The sequence below is a fragment of the Solanum dulcamara genome, chromosome 5 (assembly GCF_947179165.1).
Source record: "Solanum dulcamara chromosome 5, daSolDulc1.2, whole genome shotgun sequence".
Taxonomy (NCBI): Eukaryota; Viridiplantae; Streptophyta; class Magnoliopsida; order Solanales; family Solanaceae; genus Solanum; species Solanum dulcamara.
In genome coordinates this window covers 54,269,604-54,294,340 of record NC_077241.1, presented here as the reverse complement: position 1 = coordinate 54,294,340, position 24,737 = coordinate 54,269,604, and the positions used below count along the sequence as shown (strand labels likewise).

General features: G+C 35.7%; 2 protein-coding genes and 1 pseudogene across 3 annotated transcripts; 2 read left to right on the top strand and 1 right to left on the bottom strand.

Annotated features, from left to right (window-relative positions):
• Positions 1 to 11,140: 11,140 nt before the first annotated feature.
• LOC129890607 (uncharacterized) lies at positions 11,141 to 11,716 on the top strand (annotated as a pseudogene).
• Positions 11,717 to 15,121: 3,405 nt separating this feature from the next.
• LOC129889224 (cytochrome P450 711A1) lies at positions 15,122 to 17,599 on the top strand. The gene is made up of 5 exons (XM_055964433.1): positions 15,122 to 15,627; positions 15,700 to 15,852; positions 15,933 to 16,695; positions 16,840 to 16,935; positions 17,102 to 17,599. The coding sequence occupies exons 1-5, from the start codon at positions 15,404 to 15,406 to the stop codon at positions 17,453 to 17,455; spliced, it is 1,590 nt and encodes a 529-aa protein (XP_055820408.1). The 5' UTR covers positions 15,122 to 15,403; the 3' UTR covers positions 17,456 to 17,599.
• Positions 17,600 to 17,696: 97 nt separating this feature from the next.
• On the bottom strand, positions 17,697 to 20,620 carry LOC129889225 (protein IQ-DOMAIN 6). 2 transcript variants are annotated; one of them, XM_055964435.1, is made up of 5 exons: positions 20,381 to 20,620; positions 20,068 to 20,295; positions 18,800 to 19,027; positions 18,599 to 18,712; positions 17,697 to 18,511 (listed from the first exon to the last, which is right to left on the bottom strand). In XM_055964435.1, exons 1-5 carry the CDS (start codon positions 20,444 to 20,446, stop codon positions 17,870 to 17,872), a joined length of 1,278 nt encoding a protein of 425 aa, XP_055820410.1. In that variant the 5' UTR covers positions 20,447 to 20,620; the 3' UTR covers positions 17,697 to 17,869. The 2 variants fall into 2 exon arrangements, with proteins under 2 accessions (XP_055820410.1, XP_055820409.1); XM_055964434.1 differs by having other exon boundaries at positions 17,697 to 18,514; positions 20,381 to 20,619.
• Positions 20,621 to 24,737: the final 4,117 nt, after the last annotated feature.

Below are 24,737 nucleotides of genomic sequence, written 5' to 3'. Positions count from 1 at the left end.
CTCTATCCTATACTACTACATAATTTATGGAGTTCAACTTTTTATTTACTCTTATCCAAATCAATGCTTAATACAACTCCCAAAAGGCTCAATATGCTTATATTCCTCAATCAAATCATTATAATCAAATCATCTCATCTAGTCTCGTTAGATCTCATCCAACTCAATCTCATCTCAATCGTATACTTTTTCATTTAAAACATACTTTCAAACTCATTCATATCTCTTTAAATCACCATTTCAAAACAATAATTTATACTGAACATACTCATGTTCAAATAATATAAATTTTAAAAACTTCTCAAACTCGACTCATACTCCACTGATTTTCATTCAATACTTGTGCTCGTTCAAAACTCAATCAAATATGCATAGACTCAATTTAAAATAATACTTCCTTTAACACATGAAAATTATTCTCATCAACTCAAAATCAATGCATGTTACTATGATGATCATCAACTCTACTAGGGTTCACGTGAATGAAGTCATGAACAACAACTCAAGAACTCAAATCATAGGAATCATCACAAAATACATAGACAACTAAAGAACTCAATTTAACAAGGTAGAAACTCAAACTCAATCTTGACTGAATGAAGATGTAGGGTACGACGAAGAACTCAGTCCAACGTTGTGATTATCCTAACATACCTGAAACAAATATTATCTCATCAAAATTTGAAAACCTCACTTGAAAACCTCGAATTCTAGCCCTTTTTCTTCTCTTCAATCTTTTCTCTCAAAAGTTTCAAGTGTAATAAGAGGGAAAATCCTATTTGGTATGATAAGGGACTGATGTTTGGTTCCAAAATGCATTGGGTTAAGTTGGAAAAAGGTGGGAAAAAAACAAATTAACCCTCATTAAAACACGGTATAAGCTTCTGGATAGGAGGTCACCATAGCCCGTGAAGCTCCCCACGGTTCGTGGTGACGATCATGGTGAAGATAGTGAGCTAGACTAGAGGGGTGGCCACCACAAAGGACACCATGGTCCGTAAGGGGCTCGACGGACCGTGGTCCCTGTCGTGGTCCTTACCACACTTTAGGGACCCTGGGTCAACTCTACGGAAAGGACTATGGTCCGTGGTGCTCACCACGAGTCATGGTTCCTCCTGCGAACTTCTTCCCTGATCCTATCACTTATACGACCCCTGTCCACGGCCTGTGAAGATTAGTACGGACCGTGATGGGTCTCATGGTTCCTATCTAGTGCGAATTTTTCAGTGTTTTCCATTTTAAACTCTGCTTTCCAACTTTTCAATTTTTGGGGCCTTATATATATATATATATATATATATATATATATATATATATACACTAACAAAAAAATATTTAGTGATAAGATTTGGTATTGTTACAAATCAATATTTATTAGAAAATTTTATATGCAATTATATTATAATATGTGATTTAAGTGGGTCATATATTTATATGTACACAATATTTAAATTTTTAACTCAAATTATTAATAATAGACGTAGAAATTATTTACACGGGATGACTCTTCCCTTCCCTTTCCTTTTTTGGTTTGAAATGAAGTGTCAACTGTTATACCCCATACTTTTATACCTTGGAACACTTCTTAAGCCTTGAAAGGTTCTTAAGTTTCTGGAAGGGTTCTTAAGTTTCTTTGAGCTTCTTAAAGCTTCTTGAGCTTCTTAAAAGTTACCATGTGAGCCGGATAATCTATAAGGTTATAAAATAACTCTAAGGAAGGGAGAATGAGATACCCCATAATAGAGAAGATTAGAAATAGGGTCGTAAGAATTCGGAAGAAGTTGGAGACCAAGTAATGAGTCATAGGACTCGACCTACTAACGTAAGCTACCAACTTGAAAATCTTACTTTCTTAAGCTACTTGAGTTCATACCAAGCTTACGTAGCAAGGATTACATAGGTTCGTAAAGTAAGATGAGATTACGAACCCACGAGGAAGAAAAGAAGGTGATACATGGTAACAAGAGAGAATGCCATGTGGAAGCATCTGGAAGTGCCACGTGATAGCAGCTGAAGCATAGGAGTGGGCCCCACCTGCCACGTGGCATCCCATGGTTGGAGATGTAGTGCGTTGGCCCTATAAGGGTTTGACACGTGTCACCACTTAGGGGATGACACGTGTCACCCCCTAAGGTGGCCGATATATATATGATTTATGGTCATCTTTATCCAAAAGAATTCATTCTTATCCAAGGAAATTTCTAGAAAAAAAGAGAAGAGAAGAAAAATCTTGATCTAGAGAGAGAGAGAGCCACAGATTTGGAGCAAAAAAAGGTAAGTTTTCCGATTTTATTCTTTGAATTAATTATATAGGTTATACCATTATGGTATGAAGGTGTTATTAATGTAAATTTATGGTTTGTAGCAGCACCAGAAGGATAACAAACAACCACACAGTTTAAGCCGCACTAGGAGAACTTCTGAGGTGAGTTACGGCAAGTTTTGGTAAATTTCAGGAAAGGTAAGGTTTCTCTTTCAAATCGGAGCTTATGATGTTGTTATGAAGTATAATAAATGTCTTAAATGAGGATGGAAGTGGAAAAATTATATAAGGATGCTTGACGTTAGAAATAAACTAAATTGAAGTTGTTATAGTTAAATCGAAGTTGAGTAGTGTGTTGTGATTGTGGTGCTGCGGTTGCAGTTGGTTGTGTGGCGTGTTGCAGGGATAGAAAGTGTTATAAAGGTGTGTGGGTACTTTGGGTTTGAGCCACACTACCATCCATTTTGTATTGTTAAATGTTTTACAAAATAAAGGTTAAAAAACTCTATTTTGGTATCGTAGTTTTGAGCTAGTTGTTTGGAGTTGTATTGAGTAATGTTGAAGTGATTTGATTGTATATATAGCTGCTGGTTGTTTTTGGTAATATGGATTCTAAGATTAGCAGTTGGATAGGGCAAGTTACAGGGGATATGCTACCTGATTTCCTGTAACTTCAAAACTAGTAATAAACTAGTCAAGGGAAATGGATAAGGAAACGATTCCTATGGATACTTGGTTGTAGAGTTGGAAATTAGAAAGTGGAGGGTTATTAACCTTAGTATTTCTTTCATGTTAAATAGGTTCAAAAGACGATGAGGCGAACGTGGTTAAGGGTAATCCATAAGAAGTATGTGAAGCTACCTTCTTTCTCTTGGCATATTTTTGGCATAAGTATGTGAAGCTACCTTCTTTCTCTTGGCATGTTTTTGGCATAGGTATGTAAAGTTGTCCCTTCTTTCTTTTGGCATGTCTTAGATGTAAGTGATGAATAATATGAGCATTGGGATAATTCAATTCACTAGTCCTGAACATGATCCTTACTCACCTTTAAATGTTATGAAATATGAAATACGTTTTGAGGATAATTTCATTTATGAGCCCCGAGTACAACTCGTGACCATTATCCACTTCTGAATGTTGAAGTTCTCAAAGTAGTTGAACTATGACCCTCGAGTCTCCTATTTGATGAAAAGTAATTGAATGCATAAGCTCCTATTTCTAAGGTCTATACGATGACAAACGTCTATAATTCCATAAGCTATTTAGCTTTGTCTTGATACACGTCGACGATTCCTGAGACTCTAGTTGACATGATCCCTAATGATGTTTAGAAGGTACTCAAGATGATTACTACTCTGGTCTTCAAGTGACGGTTCACTTGACTATTTCATTGAGTCTTGGAAGATGATTTAAGTTGCATATGGTTTCTCACTACTTTACTCGTGTACACTATAGCCCATCTTCCTCCAAGTCCCATATAAGGGCCGGGAACGTTATCGTGCATAACTTTACTACTTCTTCACCGAGTCTCAGGCTGGATATATATATATATATATATGAAGTATACGATGATGAAATATTGTATATGATGAAGTGAAGCATATGATGACTCCGTATGTGATGATATTATTCATGAGTCCCAGGCTGGATATATATATACGATGATATGATGAAAATATGGATCGGACTGTATATTCCTCGACATTATTTTAAATTATGGATCGGGCTGAATATTCCTCGGCATATTTTACTATGTGATAATAGCACCGAGTCCCATAATAGGCCAGGTGCAGTACGATATGTACACTACTCTTTCATCGAATCCCTCACTAAAGGGCTGGATATGATAGATAGGCATGCATGTGAAAACATAATGATGTATTGGTAATATATGAGGTGATGTCGTATATGATGGCATGATGCCATATACGATGATATGATAACACCGAGCCCCACAGTGGGCCGAGTACGGTATATGAAGAGGATATACATGCCCTCGTTTCATAAGGTGCAGGCATAGTAATTATTAACTGTTATACTTGTTTTCCTGCATCTCTATTTCAGCTGTTGCCTCAATTATGATATTTTATGCTTTATATACTCAGTACATGTATCGTATTGATCCCTTTTATTCGGAGGGCTGCATTTCATGCCCGTAGGTATAGGTACGTATTTTGGAGATCCGTCAGCTTAGGATTTCCACTCAGCTATGTTGGGAGTGCTCCACTATTCTGGAGCCTAGCTTATTGGTACCGATCCTCCTATGTATATATTTATTTGTTTAGGGGTACGACGGAGGCCCTGTCCCTCCTTATATTACTGTTCTTGATCTTAGAGGTCGGTGAACATATATGTGGGTTATATATGTATGTGTGTATAGTTGTCCCTATATGTTATGATGGCCTCATCGGCTTATATATTATCGTGCCTGTTGATACATTATGACTCAAACAGGAGACAGGTTTACTTATAGTTAGCAGGGGTATACCGAGTGTCCAGTTCAGGCACCCATCACGGCCTATGGGATTTAGTCGTGACAGAAGTGGTATTAGAGCGGTCCTTTCTTAGAATGTCCGCAGACCATGTCTAGTATAGTCTTGTTTATCGGTATGTTATGTACCACATCTATAAACAGGAGGCTATAGAACATTCAGGATGTTACCTTTGTTTCTTGTCTTAGATCATGCGATAGATCTGTCTATCAAGATAATCCCTCCCTAGCAGACTACTATGTGTGCGGCCATACCTATAAAAGAAGCTTGTTTTTTACTTCCTTTCTTGCAGGTGGGTACAGGCTGTGGTGGAAAATGAAGAGACCAGCTCTAGACAGTAGAAGGGTGCAGAGAAGGCCCTAGGGTACACATGGGGCAAGTTGTCATTTTTTGTTTTGGCTTAGGGTAGGAAGCCCTGTGCGACTATGATATGAGATGCTATAAACGTATGTATATATTAGCCCTGTGAGGCATTGTGGATATGATATGGTATGATATGGATGTATATATATGTTGGCCTTACATGGCATTATTGGTATTTCCTGAGTGCAGGTTTGGGATAGTAAGGAATATAGAGGAAACTCTGCCGAAATTTTCTAGAATAAAAAAAAGGAATGAACTATAAGCTTATCATACAGCTTGGAAGTCAATACCGAGTACCCCTATTATGATGAACTAAAGTTGTAGGGGTACCCTCCGTGTTGTTGGTAAGGGGGGTCCATGTTTACTTAGGAAGTTTTATGTCGGAGGAAAACTCATATTGAAGGGCAAGGTGTCCAGCAATTGGGTTTCATTTTGGTGGGAAAGTACAGAACCCTCAACCATTAGTGGTGAACTAGATAAGTTGTTCAAACTCAAGAATAAACCTGGAGGGAAACCATACGAGTTAGGCACTAAACGGTATTGTGGTGCTTATTGGATTTTAATTTCCTTCTGGTAGTGGTTAGAGGATGCCTCATGGTAACCTTTTATGGTTATTAAGCGACTAAAATAATTGGTGGATGGAAGATATGAACTTATGGGTTGTCCAGAATCATGTGCTTTATATATTGGATAACATACTAAAAGGATTCAGAGGGGTCGGTGATAACAAGGAATAATGTTTTCCAAGGATATAGGGGTAACATGAAACTCCTTGGGCACAAAAATAGCCATGGACTAAGGGTAGAAGGACTACTACAGGGAGCACTTAAGATAGACATGATCAATTAAGTATGAGTGTTGGACAAAAATGGGAATAGATTGCTACGAACTGAAGGTGTAGTATGAAAAGGCGAGAAGATAAGACCAGTATTAAAGTAATATTAATATGGGACTGAGAAGAATTGGAAGTTAACCTCAGGTACCCAACAAGGATAAATGCTTATGAGATATAAGGAAGTATTGTGGATATGTGACTCCGCCATGGCAAATATAAAGACCCCTCAAGGATGAGGAGGGTAGCTCTGCAAAACAATTAATGCGTTGCGAGTCCATTAAGAGGAACAAGTGGTATCCATTGGGATGAATATAGTGTTATAGCAGAGCTAGAAAAATGGGTCATTGGAGTACAAGTACTTCTGAATGGAGAAGTTGAAACGATTAGGGGCACTAGCTAATCATTGGTAGGGAAGACACGAATGTGGCTCCGGATAAACTACTACATTAATTATATGAATCGAGTACTAGTACTTCGACTAGATTGGTTACTAATTATCGAGAATTCTAAGCACCCCATGGTTGTATTAAAGCTTCTTACTGGGGGCAACCTAAAGTATAGATGATCTAACAGAAGGTGTAGATATGGTGCAGTATGTCAAATGTGTTGGAACAGAATCATATGCGTATGAACAGTTGAAAATAAACAGAGGATGACATGGGTACACCCTAAAGGGGAGAAGTGGATAGGAGAAATACAAGTGTGAGATGAAGTCAACTGACACTATCATATGTTAACGGGAACACTTAAACTTTAAGTGAGATCCCATACGGGCACGAGTTAGCAAGGGCTGAAGGCCAGCAATAAATGGATAGAAGCCATGATATATGAGACCGTGCGGAGAACCATTAGCAGAGACCCTAATGGATGGGTGCATACAAAAAGGGGTGAATATAATAAGAGAGTAAGACTAAGCAATCTAAGGACCGTGTAAAGGGTAGCAAGGCCATGGTTGAGTAAAGATTAAGATATAGAAACAGAGTTGTTAGCCGCTGAGATGTGATATACAAGTGGAAAGGAGAAAGAAAAGAAAATCTCCTATGGTAGGAAATGAGGAGACCAAGAAGTACCTAAAGAAAGGAAAAAGGGTAGGACAGAATAGCGCCAGCGCGAGCAAGTTCTAGTGTGAAGGCGATATGTAAAGCAAGATGGACCAGGAAATGAAAAGATTATGTCTACCTCATACCGGTGGTATAAAAGTAGTTGTGCAACCAACAAATATATATATACAACATAAGACCAAGCGGAGGAGTACATGATGAAAAGGGGGTTATGATATTTTGGATACATTACAGAGAAATACAAAGAGAAGTTAGATCAAATGACACAAAAGGACATGGTCAAGGTTGAACTAAAGATCTACCCTAATACCGGTTGTAAGATAAAAAAGGAGAGGGCAAGGCGGAACCTAAAGACTAGCAAAAAGACGCTAAGGTAAATCTTGGGACTAAGGTGAGTGCCTTCGCACATTATTGCAAGAATTTCAATATAACATGCAACAGGAAAATTTGAGCCAAATATGAGCAAAGGACCATGAAGAATCTGAACTAATAAGAAGCAACCTATCACCATCCTGGATCAGCGGAGTAAGAAGTTGTGAGTTAAGGACGTAGTTCCATCAAGGTGTTGAGGCGAAATGAAAATCGTGAAGAAGTGACCTGGGAAGCTAGAAAGGAAATGAAACATAAGTACCCATACCTATGCCTTACGTCTACAGGTAATCCCAACCTTTAGAACTCTGATATTAAGTGCTTGATGAAAGTATATGTTATTGCAGTGGAACAGAGAAACTCTCCATACAGTCTGTATAAGATCTTGAGGATGGTTTTTGGTTCACATTTGAGGACAAATATTCTAAAGGGGGGAAGGATGTTATACCCTGTACTTTTGTACCTTGGAACGCTTCTTAAGCTTCTTAAGCCTTGAAAGGTTCTTAAGTTTCTGGAAGGGTTCTTAAGTTTCTTTGAGCTTCTTAAAGCTTCTTGAGCTTCTTGAAAGTTACCATGTGAGCCAGATAATCTATAACGCTATCAAATAACTCTAAAGAAGAGAGAATAAGATACCCCATAATAGAAAAGATTAGAAATAGGGTTGTAAGAATTTGGAAGAAATTGGAGACCAAGTAATGAGTCTTAGGACTCGACCTACTTACGTAAGCTACCAACTTGAAAATCTTACATTCTTAAGCTACTCGAGTTCATACCAATCTTACGTAGCAAGGATTACATAGGTTTGTAAAGTAAGATGAGATTATGAACCCACGAGGAGGAAAAGAAGGTGACACATGGAAGCAAGAGAGAGTGACACGTGGAAGCATCTGGAAGTGCCATGTGGCAGCATCTAAAGCATGGTGGTGGGCCCCCACCTGCCATGTGGCATCCCATGGTTGGAGATGTAGTGCGTTGGCCCTATAAGAGCTTGACACATGTCACCACTTAAGGGATGACATGTGTCGCCCCCTAAGGTGGCCTATATATAGGAATTATGGTCATCTTTATCCAAAAGAATTCATTCTTATCCAAGGAAATTTCTAGAAAAAAAGAGAAGAGAAGAGAAACCTTGAGCTAGAGAGAGAGAGCCACGGATTCGGAGCAAAAAAAGGTAGGTTTTCCGATTTCGTTCCGTGAATTAATTATCTAGGTTATACCATGATGGTATGAAGGTTTTAGTAATGTAAATTTATGGTTTGTACCAGCACCAAATGGATAACAAACAGCCACGAAGTTTCAGTCACGCAAGGAGAACTTCTGAGCGAGTTTTGGCAAGTTTTGGCGAGTTTCAGGCAAGGTAAGGCTTTCCTTTTCAAATAAGAGCTTATGATGTTGTTATTTAGTATAATACATGTCTTAAATGAGGTTTAAAGTGGAAAAATTGTATAAGTATGCTTGATGTCAGAAACAAACTAAATTGAAGTTGTTATAGTCAAATCGAAGTCGAGTAGTGTGTTGTGATTGTGGTGCAGCGGTTGCAGCTGGTTGGGTGGTGTGTTATAGGGATGACAAGTGTTCTAAAATGGGTGTGGTTACTGTGGTTTTCATCCACACTACCCTTCATTTCGTATTGTTAAACATTTTACAAAATAAAGGTTAAAAAACTCTATTTTGATATCGTAGTTTTGAGCTAGTTGTTTGGAGTTGTATTGAGTAATGTTGAAGTGATTTTATTGTATATATAGCTACTGGTTGTTTTTGGTAATATATCTTCTAAGATTAGCAGTTATATAGGGAAAGTTACAGGAAAGATGCTGCCCGATTTCCGATAACTTCGGAACTAGTAATAAACTAGTCGGGGGAAATGGATAAGGAAACGATTCCTATGGTTACTTGGTTGTAGAGTTGGAAATTGTAAAGTGGAGGGTTATTAACCTTAGTATTTCTTTCATGTTAAATAGTTTTAAAATACGATGAGGCAAACGTGGTTAAGGGTAATCCATAAGAAGGATATAAAGCTACCTTCTTTCTCTTGGCATGGTTTTAGCATAGGTATGTAAAGTTGTCCCTTCTTTCTTTTGGCGTGTATTAGATGTAAGTGATAAATAATATGAGCGTTGGGGTAATTCCATTCACTAGTCCTAAACATGATCCTTACTCACCTTTAAATGTTATGAAATGTGAAATACGCTTTGAGGATAATTTCATTTATGAGCTCCGAGTACAACTCGTGACCATTATCTACTTTTGATTGTTGAAGTTCTGAAAGTAGTTGAACTACGACCCTCGAGTCTCCTATTTGATGAAGAGTAATTGAATGCATAATCTCTTATTCCTAAGGTCTCTACGATGACAAACGTCTCCAATTCCATAAGTTGTTTAGCTTTGTCTCGATACACGTCTATGATTCCTGAGACTCCAGTTGACATGATCCCTAACGATGTTTAGAAGGTACTCAAGATGATTATTACTCTGGTCTTCAAGTGACGGTTCACTTGACTGTTTCATTGAGTCTTGGATGATGATTTAAGTTGCATATGGTTTCTCACTACTCTACTCGTGCACGCTGTAGCCCATCTTCCTTCGAGTCCCATATAGGGGCCGGAAACATTATCGTGCACAACTTTACTACTCTTTCATTGAGTCTCGGGCCGGATATATACATATGTATGAAGTATACGATGATGAAATGTCGTATATGATGAAGTGAAGCATACGATGACGTCGTATGTGATGATTTAATTCACCGAGTCCCAGACTGGATATATATATATGATGATATGATAAAAATATAGATTGGACTGTACGTTCCTCGGCATTGTTTTAAATTATAGATCAGGCTGAACATTTTTCGGTATATTTTACTATGTGATAATAGCACCGAGTCCCATAATGGGCCGAGTGCGATACGATATGTACACTACTCTTTCATCGAATCCCTTACTAAAGGGCCGGATATGATAGATAGGCATGCATGTGAAAATATAATGATGTATTGGTAACATATGAGATGATACCGTATATGATGGCATGATGCCGTATATAATGATATGATAACACCGAGCCCCACAGTGGGCCGAGTACAGTATATGAGGAGGATGTGCATGCCCTCATTTCATAAGGTGTAGGCATAGTAATTGTTAACTATTATACTTGTTTTCCTGCATCCATATTTCAGATGTTGTCTTAATTATGATGTTTTATGCTTTATATACTTAGTACATGTATTGTATTGACTCCCTTTCTTCGGGGGGCTGCGTTTTATGCTGGCAGGTACAGGTATGCATTTTGGAGATCCGTTAGCTTAGGATTTCCACTCAGCTATGTTGGGAGTGCTCCACTGTTCTAGAGCCTAGCTTGTTGGTACCGGTCCTCCTATGTATACATTTATTCATTCAGGGATACGCAGAGGCCCTGTCCCGCCTTATGTTATTGTTCTTTCTCTTAGAAATCGGTGGACATATATGTGGGTTGTATATGTATGTGTGTACAGTTGTCCCTATATATTGCGATGGCCTCGTCGGCTTATATGTTATCGTACCTGTTGATACATTATGACTCAAACAGGGGACAAGTTTACTTATAGTTAGTAGGAGTATACGCAAGTGTCCAGTTCGGACACCCGTCACGGCCTACGGGGTTGGGTCGTGACATCAACACTTGAATCCCAATTTGAGGGAGAATTCAAATCAATAAAAGGCTCATTACAGCCTCTGTTGTTCATATTCAAAATGTTTACTCACATCCCCTTTAAGCAATGGAAGACGGTAATAATGTAATTGATCAATTTTCTCAAAAACTTCTAATGTTGTCTCTATCTCCACCATTTTCAGAAGACAGATTTATAGATGGCGAACCAATTATCTAGTCTCCTCCTCATCAATCATCTTCTAGTACTACTATTGATTTCTCTTCTAAAGATGGAGGCAATGACGATGCAAATTTACCTTTTTTGACTCTTTTTACAAAGTTTCTGAAAACTTCAAAACCAATTACAAACAATACTCGCCCTCTAACTATAACAACTCTCCAATGATCCATTAATAGTCAAGATTTTTCTATTTCTTCTTCATCAAGTAGGGAGGTAAACGCATCGAGTAATTGTGTTCCCAATAGATTGTTGTTACAGGAATTGGGGGAAGAGAAATTCATCCCCCTCAATAAAATCAAGCTAACAAAAGAATCGATGAATAAACCTTTAATTATACGGCAGGCGGTGGCAGGAGAAGAAGATCAATGGATAACAAAGAAGCTAACTAGAAGCGTTGTGAATGGAGCTTCAACGTTATTACTACCTCGACAAGAGATGAATAATTATGAATATAATGTTTGAATATATTATATTATTTTCGTCATTACATAATAACAAAACATCAATATTTTGAATGATGAACCTATAAGAATGGTAAGACATTATTACACAACGATAAATTTAATCAGAGATAAGAGTAGCAAAATTAACAAGAGTTTAATTTGGGTTCAAAAGTAGAAAACTTTTTTTGTTCACTGGCAACATATGCTTTCTGTTACTTGTTTTGTTAGTTTTATGGACCACATGTGTTAGTTTTATAGCTCACATTAACATTATTTTCGTTTAATATTTAATTACTAACTAAATTCTAATTGGATAAGTGGTGGAAGTTTATTCCGATTAAAACTCCCCACTACCTGCTTTTATGGAGAGTGGGAATGTATAACTCCCCCACCTACTTTAATGGAGAGTGGAAATATCAGGAGTTAATTTTAGTTATAACTCTCCATCTAATTTGATGGAGAGTGAGATAGAAAATAATTGCTCTTCTCTCTGCCTTTAAAAACTGAAGAATATACACTTTTCATCAACACTATTCTGAAAGAAATCAGTAAAGAAAAAGAGAGAGAAAAGGGACATATTTTGTCAAGAAAAAAAAAAGACTTCCGCTCAATTCAAGTCAAGATTTTATGGCTAATTCGGATATATTTCTTGAATAAATTCTTGTATTAATAGATTTATCTGAAAATCATTCAGTTCCATAATCCTAATAATTAATAGAATTTCATATTATTTTGTTTATGTACACAATCTGCTAAATTCTTACAGGTTTGATCAAAACTAGAAATCTGCTAATTTGTGAAAAGTTAGTCTCCTCATTGTGCTAACTTTGTTATTAGCGCATGAATTTCTCTTCAATAATTTTTTGGAGAAATTAGATTCAGGTACGTCTAGCCACAATATTTGTGTTGTCTATCATATAAGAACAAGAAGAAAAGGTTGTTTCCAAGGAAAACATACCTGATATTTGTATCCTTGGTACACTTGTTACACAAGTGTTAGTGCGAAACGATTGAATAAAAATCAGACGAAAATAATCAGTCCGAGAGTCAAATTCTAGTTTAGAGAACATACTTAAATATGTTTCACAACTTAAATATAAAGAGGGAGAGTCTTCAACCCATGCTATGCCAAATTTTATTATAAACAATAGCATAAGGATGAAGAGAAATTTGAATTTGCAATGTGATCTAAAGGGTCACAACAAGGAGAATTGTCACAAATTCAGAGGATACTCTTTTGATTTTAAGTTAGGGTTTATTTCTATTATTTTCATCTTTGAAATTCTTATATGATTATTAAACATTCAAACGTTCTGAATCGGATTATGAATAGCTAAATTCCTTTGTTTTGGGTCTGTAATTATGAATGACTGTTGAACATCGATTTTAGGGATGAAGTTAGTTATAATATAAATTATTTTTATGTTCTTAAATTGGTATTTTGATGCTTAGCCACATTGACATAAATATATTTTCTACTTTTGAACTCGAGAAAGGAATAGAGGGATAGAATGGGAAATACGAGGAGAATGATCTTTTCTTGCATATCACTTGAATTAATTTGTGTTTAGGATTGAGATATAACTAGGCACCGTGCTTGGTTACGAAACAAGATGAAAACTAAATTTTCAACAGCTGATTCTATTTATCCCCGCTCAATGATGTAGTTAGATAGGTAACTGGGGTAGGTGCTAGAGGTCGAAAGATCATGATTCTAATATCAACCATGTAAATCATTAATTTGATAACCTTCTGAAATTCATGAAAGAGATGTGAAGCATGAATTCTTAGTACGCTATAGACTTGAAATTTCCCTAATTATTGTGAAACAACCAATTCAAAGTCGAACGCTATGAGTTAGTTTAGTTCTTAAATTTTGCAATAGTAGTTTATAAACAAAAAGAAATCAAATTCTTGAAGTACACTCGCATTAATTTGTGGTTTGGTGAAAGTGAATACATATTAATCATAAGTTCTTTTGATTCGATAATTCAGCTTTAATCATAAGTTCTTTCGATTCGATAATCCAATTATGTTAGAATCACTATATTGCTTGCATGACATCGTACATTGGCGTACAATTGGGAGCAACAAGGAAATATCTGAACGTTTATAAATCATGTTGATGTTAATTATGTTATCAGAAAAGGCATAAAAAGGGAAGGCATGACCCAATAAGGGTTTTATTCTAATAAACTTGAGAAGAAAAGGTAAAAGAAAGCAGCAGTCCTCTGATATGGGCAAATGCTTTATCAAAGAATATGCCAAATATAGGCACAAATATCAGTGTAATATAATCAAAACAATATCAAGCAGGATCAAAACATGAAGATCTGACTTTAGGGTCCAGACAAAACTTGAAAAGTGGGAATCCTAATCAGTCTTGTCCGAATATTATTTATCTCTTCTGCTAAGCATCAAACAGGACCAAACAAATTGATCCAATATAAAATAATGGCATAACACGTAAATATATCTTTTAATTTGATTTCAGTTTATATCTTTTAACTTTGGATATATACAAGTATGCATTTAAATTTATAAAGTTGAACAATAGACATGCATTCTACAAGACAATTTGTGTCCTAATATGGTTTTCTACGTGTATTATGCCACATAGGACATGCGTTTATTTATTCAATTTTATACAAGTTTAAGTGTCTACTTATGTACACTTAAAATTGAAGGGCATATTTATGTATTATTCCAAAAATTACAAACAACCCCCAGGATTGAAAGAACATTTCCTGTGACAATTGTTTAGTATATTATTACATGTAGAGTATTATTTTGCACTTGCCCAGTAGCGATAACAGTAATTCCATTGTTTCTTTACTTGTTCAATCTTCCCTTTTAAGGACCCAATTGAATATATATCTTTTGAAGTTGATACATAATATCTAAGGGGCTGTTCGGTAAGATGCATTAGGAAGGAAAAAACAATCAAACTATAGTGATCAGTCTTGACAAGCCATTTAAGACAAATAAATTTTACAACCGCTAAATTTCCTATGGTCAGTCCCACTAGTGTATGGTTCTACTAGTTGGACCAAAGCAGCTTAAGTGCCAAAACTAGTGTTTAAGTGACAAGATGCAGACAAAACCTAGTGGAGCAGCTGAGGTCAATTAATCTCAAATCAAGGATGGAACGAATATCTTTATCGAAAAATTACATTATATAGATAAGATCACCTTTTGAATCCTATAATAAAAATTTCTCATTTGAGTCCTTATTGTTTACCAAATTGGCTCACTGGCTTCTAACTACACTCAAAAAAGGACAAGGAGAATATTAAAGCATCACTCCAAACATTGTGTTTTGAGAATCTCTACCTCTGCTCGTCTACACAAGAATAGATTTATTCTATATCTGTATCAATCCAAATAATAGTTTGACATTTTGTATTATGCATTAGGCAATGTCTCTATTATTTTCCTTCATTTACCTGCCATTCCAAGTGCAATCTGTAACATCAATATATCAGTGGAAAAGAGAAAAAAAGGAAGCAAAAATATTTAGAGAGGACCCCACCATTTAAGCATAGCCATCATTAATAACAAATACCAACAACTCATGATATGATTTGATCATAAATCAACAAAACTAGGCCGGCTATACTCCATTAATTTCAAGATTCCCTAGATAGATAGATAGTTAAACGTCCACTAATTTGATCTCTCCTTCTCCACCAAATAAACAAAAAGGATGTTACTAAGCTCAGCAATTCAAGAATCAATATGGTTACCCATAGCCTCAACCATATTCATTGTACTAGCTTGTGTTTTGGTGTATTTGTATGGACCTTATTGGTGTGTGAGAAAAGTACCTGGTCCTCCAGGTTTTCCCCTTGTAGGACACCTCCCTTTGATGGCTAAATATGGCCCTGATGTCTTCTCTGTCTTGGCCAAACAATATGGTCCTATCTTCAGGTTATCATTCATATTCTTTCATTTCACTTAAAAATCTGACTATTCATTCAAGTTTTTACCTTTGTGGTACAGATTTCACATGGGCAGACAGCCACTAGTTATTGTAGCTGATGCAGAGCTATGCAGAGAAGTTGGGATTAAGAAATTCAAGGACATACCAAATAGAAGCATCCCATCTCCTATTGCAGCATCTCCTCTTCATCAGAAAGGCCTATTTTTTACTAGGTATAAAGTAGAGACAATTTTGCATAATGGAAATTTTACTATTCCACTACAAGAGAAGTAAAGTTGTGTTTTTGTTATAGGGACTCAAGATGGTCAACAATGAGAAACACTATTCTATCAGTTTACCAGCCATCTTACCTTGCTAAGTTAGTGCCAATCATGCAATCGTATATCGAGTCTGCAACTAAAAATCTTGATTCTGAGGGAGATTTCACATTCTCTGATCTCTCTCTCAAGTTAGCAACTGATGTAATTGGACAGGCTTCTTTTGGTGTCGATTTTGGACTCTCCAAACCAATATCAGACAAAATGAACCATCATCAAGATGATAGTCAAGTACAGGAATTCATCAAGCAGCACATTTACTCCACAACACAACTCAAAATGGACTTATCAGGTTCTGTTTCAATCATACTGGGCTTGCTTGTTCCCATTCTTCAAGAGCCATTTCGCCAAGTTCTCAAAAGAATCCCGGGCACTATGGACTGGAAAGTGGAAAGAACAAATATGAATTTAAGCAGTAGGCTGGATGAGATAGTGGCAAAGAGGACGGAGGAAAAAGATCGTAGCTCCAAAGACTTCTTGTCGCTTATACTGCAGGCAAGGGAGTCAGAGAAGTTAGCTAAGAATGTTTTCACCTCAGATTATATCAGTGCTGTAACTTATGAGCACTTGCTGGCGGGTTCTGCAACGACATCCTTTACTTTGTCTTCTATCATCTATCTGGTTGCTTGCCATCCAGAAGTTGAGCAGAAGTTGCTTGCTGAGATAGATGCTTTTGGCCCTGATGATCACATAACCACTGCCAACGATCTTCAGCAGAAATTCCCGTACCTCGATCAGGTAAATGCCAATTTTTTTTTATATATATCTTGATCTTCTAAGAAGTTCTTATAAACTAAAAATAGAAAAAAAAAAAAAAAAAGAGAATGAGAACTAGTATATTAAACCATTCTTGTTCTTCTTCTAACCGCTTATTAAATTTAGGTAATCAAAGAAGCAATGAGGTGTTACATTGTCTCGCCCTTAGTTGCCCGAGAAACATCAGCTGAAGTGGAGATTGGAGGCTATAAACTTCCTAAGGTTAATATCTGTTTTTCCTATAAAGCTCATCTTTTTACTCTTCCCTGAGGAAGATTTCCATGGATTGGGCCCCCGCCTCGGAAACCATGGGGGAGGGAAGGAATTGGTTCTAATCAAATCTAGCTCCAGTTTAGTACTCTTAACATTATTTGTTATGATTAAGCAGGGAACATGGGTTTGGTTGGCTCTTGGAGTTCTTGCTAAGGACCCAAAGAACTTCCCTGAACCAGAGAAATTTAAACCAGAGAGGTTTGATCCAAACTGTGCAGAGGAAAAACAAAGGCATCCTTATGCAAATATTCCATTTGGAATAGGGCCTCGAGCGTGCATAGGACAGAAATTCTCCATACAGGAAATCAAATTGACACTGATTCATTTGTATCGCAAGTACATTTTTCGACACTCTCCCCTCATGGAAAGCCCATTGGAACTTGAATATGGCATAGTTCTGAACTATAAGCATGGTGTCAAGGTTCGAGCCATCATGCGCAATGATACTACAAGAGACGAGAAATGGTGATAGCTCAACCTTGTGTCAAACCTGAATCCCGTCCCACCAGTGAAACAGAATTAGAAAACATACTTGTAACTTCCACTATTTCAAATGCAACTTCACATGTAACTCTATTTTATGACATAAAAAAGATGTGATCAACTTATCTCAGTAATGGTTCTGGTTTCTAGCAAATTTCATACTTAGTCGCGCAGTCAAGACATGATCAACTTATCTCAGTAAATTTATGACAATAGAGCGAATGATCTACATAATAACATACTTTCTACAAATGACAACTGCAAACCAAGTCCAGAACAAATGAAACATACCTACCAGCTTTCTGAAAAAAAAATTTACAACAAGAAGCTGTTGTATTTGTTATCCTTAACCTAGTCATTCTATTATTACGCAAAGACACAATTCTGTTTGTCCCCTAATCTAGAGAAATCTATCAATTCTAGTGGGAAGACAGAGAGGCCTTGAGAAATTGACTGAAGGATCATAGCCAGCACAACTCTTTGAGTCACCATTATTGAGCTTAAGAAATTGGAACTCATCCATGGACTGTCTAAGCATTCTCAGATTTCTCTGCTTGGCCTTGGTTGACTCAGTTAGGCTCATGTAATTTGGTCGACCACCATTGCTATCTTCAGTTCTATCAGATGCCAACATCGTGTATCCAGATATCAGTGTTGTTGATGTGCAGAATGAAGAGGATGCTGCTGAACTCTCATCATATCTAAATTCGGAACTTGGGCTTGAAGAAGAACGAGTAGTATGCCCCACCAATGGAGGTTTAGCTGATATCCTTTTGGTGACATTGTTCTTTTTCACTTTGACAGAGCATGGTTCAGATGTTGTTTTGTCATTATCCTTGAGAGTCTCTAAGCAAGCCTTGGACTTTGGTGTGGTCTCCAAAGAATCAGTATATGCTTGTTCCATCAATCTGTTCTCCCACGGCCTTGCTGCCATCCAACGTTCTAACCAACTCCATCCACAGTTACTCTTATCGTAATCAAGACTTCTGAGAGATGGAACCGAGATAGTGGTTCGAGTATCGAAATTCTGGCTTGATTTAGACTGCTGCAATAGTTCATAAAGCATCTAATCAATCAATTACTACAAGGTCAAATTTGTTTGTTCCTAAATAGTCACTCCACTATTTACCTTTTGAGCTTGAGAGTATGCAAGAGCTCTTTCTCTCTTTAAGACTCCCTCTTGCCTCATGTGTATCTTTGTTTTGACCTCTTCAAGAGTCCCTTTACTGTCACACCATCCTTCCTGATAAAATTCAGAAAAGAAGAAATGTGTTTAGGAAATTTAACCAGTACTTGAAAAATCTTTAACCAAAATAAGAAAGATTTCTACCTCAGCTTCTTTCAAGGGATCAAGTTTGCCACGGTGTTCCTCTAGTATCTTCTGTACAGCCTGCCCCTCGACGGACATACGGACACGACGAGCTCTAACCCGGGCTTGTACTCGAACCAGAGCTTGCATACACCTAAGAGTCACCGCAGCCTGCTTTCTTACTTGTCTGCCCCGAACAAGAGCTTGAAGCCTTACCAATCCTTTCAAGGCCCTAAATGCTCTTCTTGCCTAAAATGTCGATTAGACACATCAAAATCAAGATCAATATGGAGGAGCATAGAATTCTAAAACAGATCAATCATATCATTATTCAAGATAAATGTTAAATCTTATCAGCAGAGAGAGACATTTCTGTAAACAATGCGTGTTGAAACATGTATTCTAGGCTAGAAAACCATTAACTAAAAGATGTTGTCATTCATAGTTCATGCTCACCTGAAGAAAAGACAGTAGACAAATTCTCTGAGCCTACTGCAGGGGCGGCTCAACAGTGTTGAAAAAAGGCCCCCAAATTTGCGGGCCCATTTTTTTAACAACAATAGGTTATAAAGAATTATTAAAAGAAACTTGACATATTTGATTATGTCTTACGAAAGATAATTTAGAATGAGAATGGTTATATATCAATTGAAAAAAAAAAAAAATTAGAAGAAATCAACTATACAATTTAAGTTTAAGCCTTTCTTTGATTTTGACTTTAGCCATTAATCTGCTTGAGAGCCGCTCCTGGTCTACTACTAGTTTAACTTAATATAAGTCTGTGAATCATACATATATGTTGTTCAAGTGAAAGAATTATAATTGTGTTACAAAGATCTCCCCACTGATACCTCTTCAGCATATTCCTAGTTAACTCGAACCAGGACAGTAAATAGTGAATTAGAAGATACCTCGGAACATCAACACAATCATGTCTAGAACAGGCCATCAAGATTCTAAGCTAATGTTTGACCATAGATTAGTTGAAACTTGAAATAAAAAGAGTTTTTCAAGTTGTGTTTGGACGTGCATTTCACTTGGAAAAAATTGAAGTTTTGTGTGTCATTGAAATTTCACCCAAAAACTGGTGTGGGCTAGCTTTTGGAACACCGACAAAACTTAACTAATAAACAATTTCCGCAACCCCAAAATCTATGGTCAAATGGGAGCTAAGGTATGGGAGCAAAATACCTAATTACATTTTGATAAAACTAGTTGACCAGAAGAAGCAAATGTCAAGTGCAGAGAGCAACAAAAGGTGAAACAAGAAAGCTAAAGGGAATATCTACCAAGAATCCACGAAATGCAGTTTGAATCCTGATTGCAGCCCATTCTTCCCTAACAGCCTTGAAATCTTTGGGAGGAGCTCTTACCACAGTGGCTACAGCAGCTGTATAAGCATCATTGTTCACTGATGAACAATCAGACCCTTCTGACCCCACACCATTTCTCTGCTTCAAACCCTTCCTTCCTCCAACATCACTCCTCCATAGCTTCCATTTCTTTACCTTCTTCTCCTAAACAACAAACATATACACAAATTCAACAAAAAAAAATGGTAAGCAAGAACCACAAAAAGATTCAATTTTTTAAGCTACTTACATGATCCTCTTTTTCAGATTTCTTGAATCCTATCAATGCCTTCACCCATTTTCCAGAAGCAGCCATTTTGTTTTTTTTTGGTTCTTGGTTTTTGGTTTTAGACAAGAAAGCTTTCACCTTTGGAGAAGTCAAAGAGAGTAAAAGCAGAAATAGAGTTTATATTAACTACCCAAACTAATGCTTCACTTTGAAGGGAAAAAGAAAACACAGTCCTTTCAAAATGACTTGAAAACATAAAAAGATTGCAACTTTTAATGGGGAGTTTTTGAGATATGGGATACGTGGGTGTAGTGGTGGGCCGTGGCTGACTGCATTGTGCAAAGAGCCGTTGGGGTTTGAAATTCAAAACAAAAAAAAAGAACAGGACACTTTGGTCGTGTCTGTGTTTTAGTTTTCCCGCTTTGAAGTGGGGGAATGGGAATGAAAAATGACACTAGTTTTGTTTGAAATTACAAGAATGGGATGGGGCCAGGCCCAAGCTCTTTTGGGTTTGACCCTAGAAAGGAACGACCTGTTTTACGAAAAGGTGAACATAACATCAAAAAGAAGCAGACAAACAATCTACAAATTTACTGCTCTTAAGATCTCTCTCACACATGTTTTTACTGTACTCCTTCCTTTTCATATTCATGTTAATTTGTGTATTTCTTACAAAAAAAATTATTAAAAATATATTTATTACTATTTTATGTAGGTTTTAATACCATAAAAGCTTATTTAGATTGATTTTTATTTTAAATGTTTTAAACACATTTTTAGTATTTAGATAAATAAAAAAATATTTTTAAGTATTTGTTTTTTAAAAAATAAACTATAAATTATAAATTAAAATTCATAATTGATAGATTTTGACTTATGAGTTAAAAATTTTAAGTCCATTCGAACATATGCTATAAGGATTGTATAGAAATAAAATATTAAAATTCTTTTGATATGCTAAACATAGATAAATAAATAAATAAAAACTCCATTCTTATTCTAGTAATCAAGTAAAATGAAATGCTAGAATACAAACAAACATTTATGAATCAATAGAAAAATAAAAGTATAGTAGTTAATGTAAAAATGAAAAGACAGAATGGTATTGCATTGGATCCCATCTAGGGACTGTCCTCTGCTCTGTTTTTTGGGATTTTGAATCAGGATTCAAATTCAAGTGCTCAATTATTGGTTATATTTCTACAAATTTACCCTTCAAGATTTTCCGTTTCCTTTTTTAAAAAAAACTATGTTCTGGACGGATGCACAAAACTTTAAAAAAAGAGTACAAATATTTATCACAAGGGAAAGGTAATTTTATCTTGAAAATGTGTATTTACAGAACGAAAAAAATTCATTATAATGTTACTAATGAAACCGCAAAGTCTTAAGAAAAATCTTTTAGAAATGATATAGACCAAGCCTGTTATTAGACATAAAAAGTTTGAACAATTCAAAGTCTATGATTTTTTTCTTTTTGACTTTCTATTTAATGATATACATAGTTGAGATCACTAGATGATCATCAGAACTCAAAAAAAAAAAATAATTGATCTTGGCCTTGTGCGTGCCTTAAAACATAATATATAGTTACTTTAATATTGATGATTTAGACTTAACTTTTGAATTAAAAGTGTTAAACGACATAGTACTACTAATCTAAATAATCAAGCAGTAAAAATTTGATTATATTTCAAATGCATATTTTGCTTATAGAATAATACTAATAATTTTCTCAACAGTAGAATTTTTAAAAATTAAAATTGATAAAATTTTACCTAAAATCAACAATGTATCAAGAGAGATTAAATGGGTTGACTATTGTATTAATTGAAAAGGATTTTTAGAAAATATCGATTATATAAAAATTTATCAATACCTTTGCATCTCAAAAAATACAAAAATAGACTTCTAATAAAAATATAGAAAAAATTAAGAAAGATATTAAAATTTACCTTTAGGCTGCTTATTTTATTGATTGATTGTGTTATTGCTATAGAGGACCCTAAATACATTATTTCTTCACATATATTGGCTTAAAATCTCAAATCCACCTTTTACTTAAATTGGCTAACCACCACACTTAAATATTGTGCCTACAATAATTAATCAACAATAACAACTAAGTGAAATCTCACATATAATAACTAATCCTAGTTCATATTATCATATATAGGTCATGCACTCATGCTAATGCCACTTCTATAATGGGCTACTATAATTTGAGTCACATGCAGACCTAAATAAATGAGTGATCCAAAAAAGTATCTGAAAGTGTCATTTCTAGTCGATAGTTACTTGACAACCCTAACTCTTTCTTTGAAATTTGAGAACATTTGGTGAACCTTTCAATTAAACTCATGCATACTGTAACCATCAGTGTTTTAAAAGGCGATAGTGTGAAGCGAGGCATTTTACGTAGTACGGAATGAAGTATAAGTCCCATGAATCTTATCTCATGTATATGTTAATTTTATAATTATATTACTAAAAAAAATAAACAAAATTCAAACTCTCAATAGTTATGCAAATAAATTTAAATGAATCACCAATAATATAGAAAAAAATATCATTATTATTTAAGAAAGGTAACAACACAAAAAATGATAAAAAATGAGATAATCTTTAAAATAAAATCATCATTCATCTCCACATCTACTAGTCGCTACCATCCTCAACTAATATTTACATTGACTATTATTTATATTTTTCAAAAAAGAAAAAGATAAAAAGTGTAATAGTAATGAAAAAAACATGGATTAACATAGTGGTGTGAAATCTCTATCTTTTATGTTTCAGGCACGATTATCTAAAAATTTATTAGTCATTTTCTATGAGAATTGTTTTAATTATTTGTATATTTTGAAAAAAAAAATCACTATAGACTGAAAAATTAATAGCATAAAGTATAAATATCATTACACCAATAATTAAAAAATATTATTTATAGCAAAAATATTTTAAAATTATAAAAATTAAAATTAATTAACATCCAATAGATACGTTTTTTTATGCCTAGCACTTACACCTCAAGTTTTAGGGCTTACATCATATGAATCGACGCCTTTTTTTTTTTTGAACGAAAACCACCAAAACAAATTTGGCAGTGATTTATTAGAATAAAAAGATTCATACAAACTATTCTCAGAAGATAAAGAAAAGCAGAAAATTAAAGTGATGATCTACAGCCAAACTACCAAGTACCAAGTGGAATTATCTGCTGCGACCTCCAGCCTTACCTTAATACCATTTCGGACACCAACAAGCTCTCACCAGGTGCTATGGTTCAAAGTTAAAAGAATAATAATTCAGGCTTGAAAGTTGTAGTAGCAATTCTCTATGTTCACTCAGTTGTAGCTGTCGTTATGTTGAAGATTTGTCATCGAATCAGCTTCGAAGTTCTTATTTTTCTCCTGAATTGTTGTGATGCCTAACTATTTGCTGCAGCTCTCCTGGTAGTTGTTAATCTCCGGGTATGTGGTGATCTTTAGCTCGCCTAATCCTCAGATATGGTATTTGGAACTTTTCTGTGTTTAGCATCTTCCTTGCTGTTACAGGAAGTGAACAAAAATTATCAAAGTGATGGTTACCTGCAAAATCAAGAGCATAGTTTGTTAAAAAATCAGCCAACCCATTTCCTTCTCTCAAGACATGTTCCACCCTCACTTCTTTATCCCTCCTCAGTCTGGAGATATCATTTGTGATCATTGATATGCTTCATGGAGTCTCCCACTGTCCAGTCAAAATCATTTTCATTGTCATTGAGTCTGTTTCCAACACCACTAGTAGGAGTCTGTGTGTAACACAGTGCTGAAGTCCCTCATGTAATGCCCTCGCTTCTGCTATCAAATTTGATCCATCTAGTATCCTTCTTGCTGCTACATACTGAAGGTCTCCTACTGCATTTCTAATACAAAATGCAATTGAGCTTGGTCCAGGGTTTCCCCTAGAAGCTCCATCAGAATTACATTTGTACCATCCCTGTTCAGGAAACTCCCATTTCACTATTCTAGTTACAAGTTTTGGCCTGTATGTTTCAAATTTTTGCAGTATTTGAGGTATGCATCTTGGTAAGTTTTCCTGCCCTTTGTAGCTCATTCGAGTCAATTGATATGTAATCATGTTTATCTCATAAATCACTTTATTGATGGACATCTTCCCTCCATGTAGCACTGTGTTCCTCCATTTCCATATCTGCCACATTGTGACCATTGGGATAGCTTTAAAGCTATTTCTTAACTTTGATGGAAACTCTAAATTCCACCATAGTTGAACTAGTTGCCTGAATTGCTGAAACTGTGTTGTGATGCCAACAACCGCTTTAAGATACTTTCATACTGCTGTAGCAAATTTTCCTGTAACAAATAAGTGTTCCACT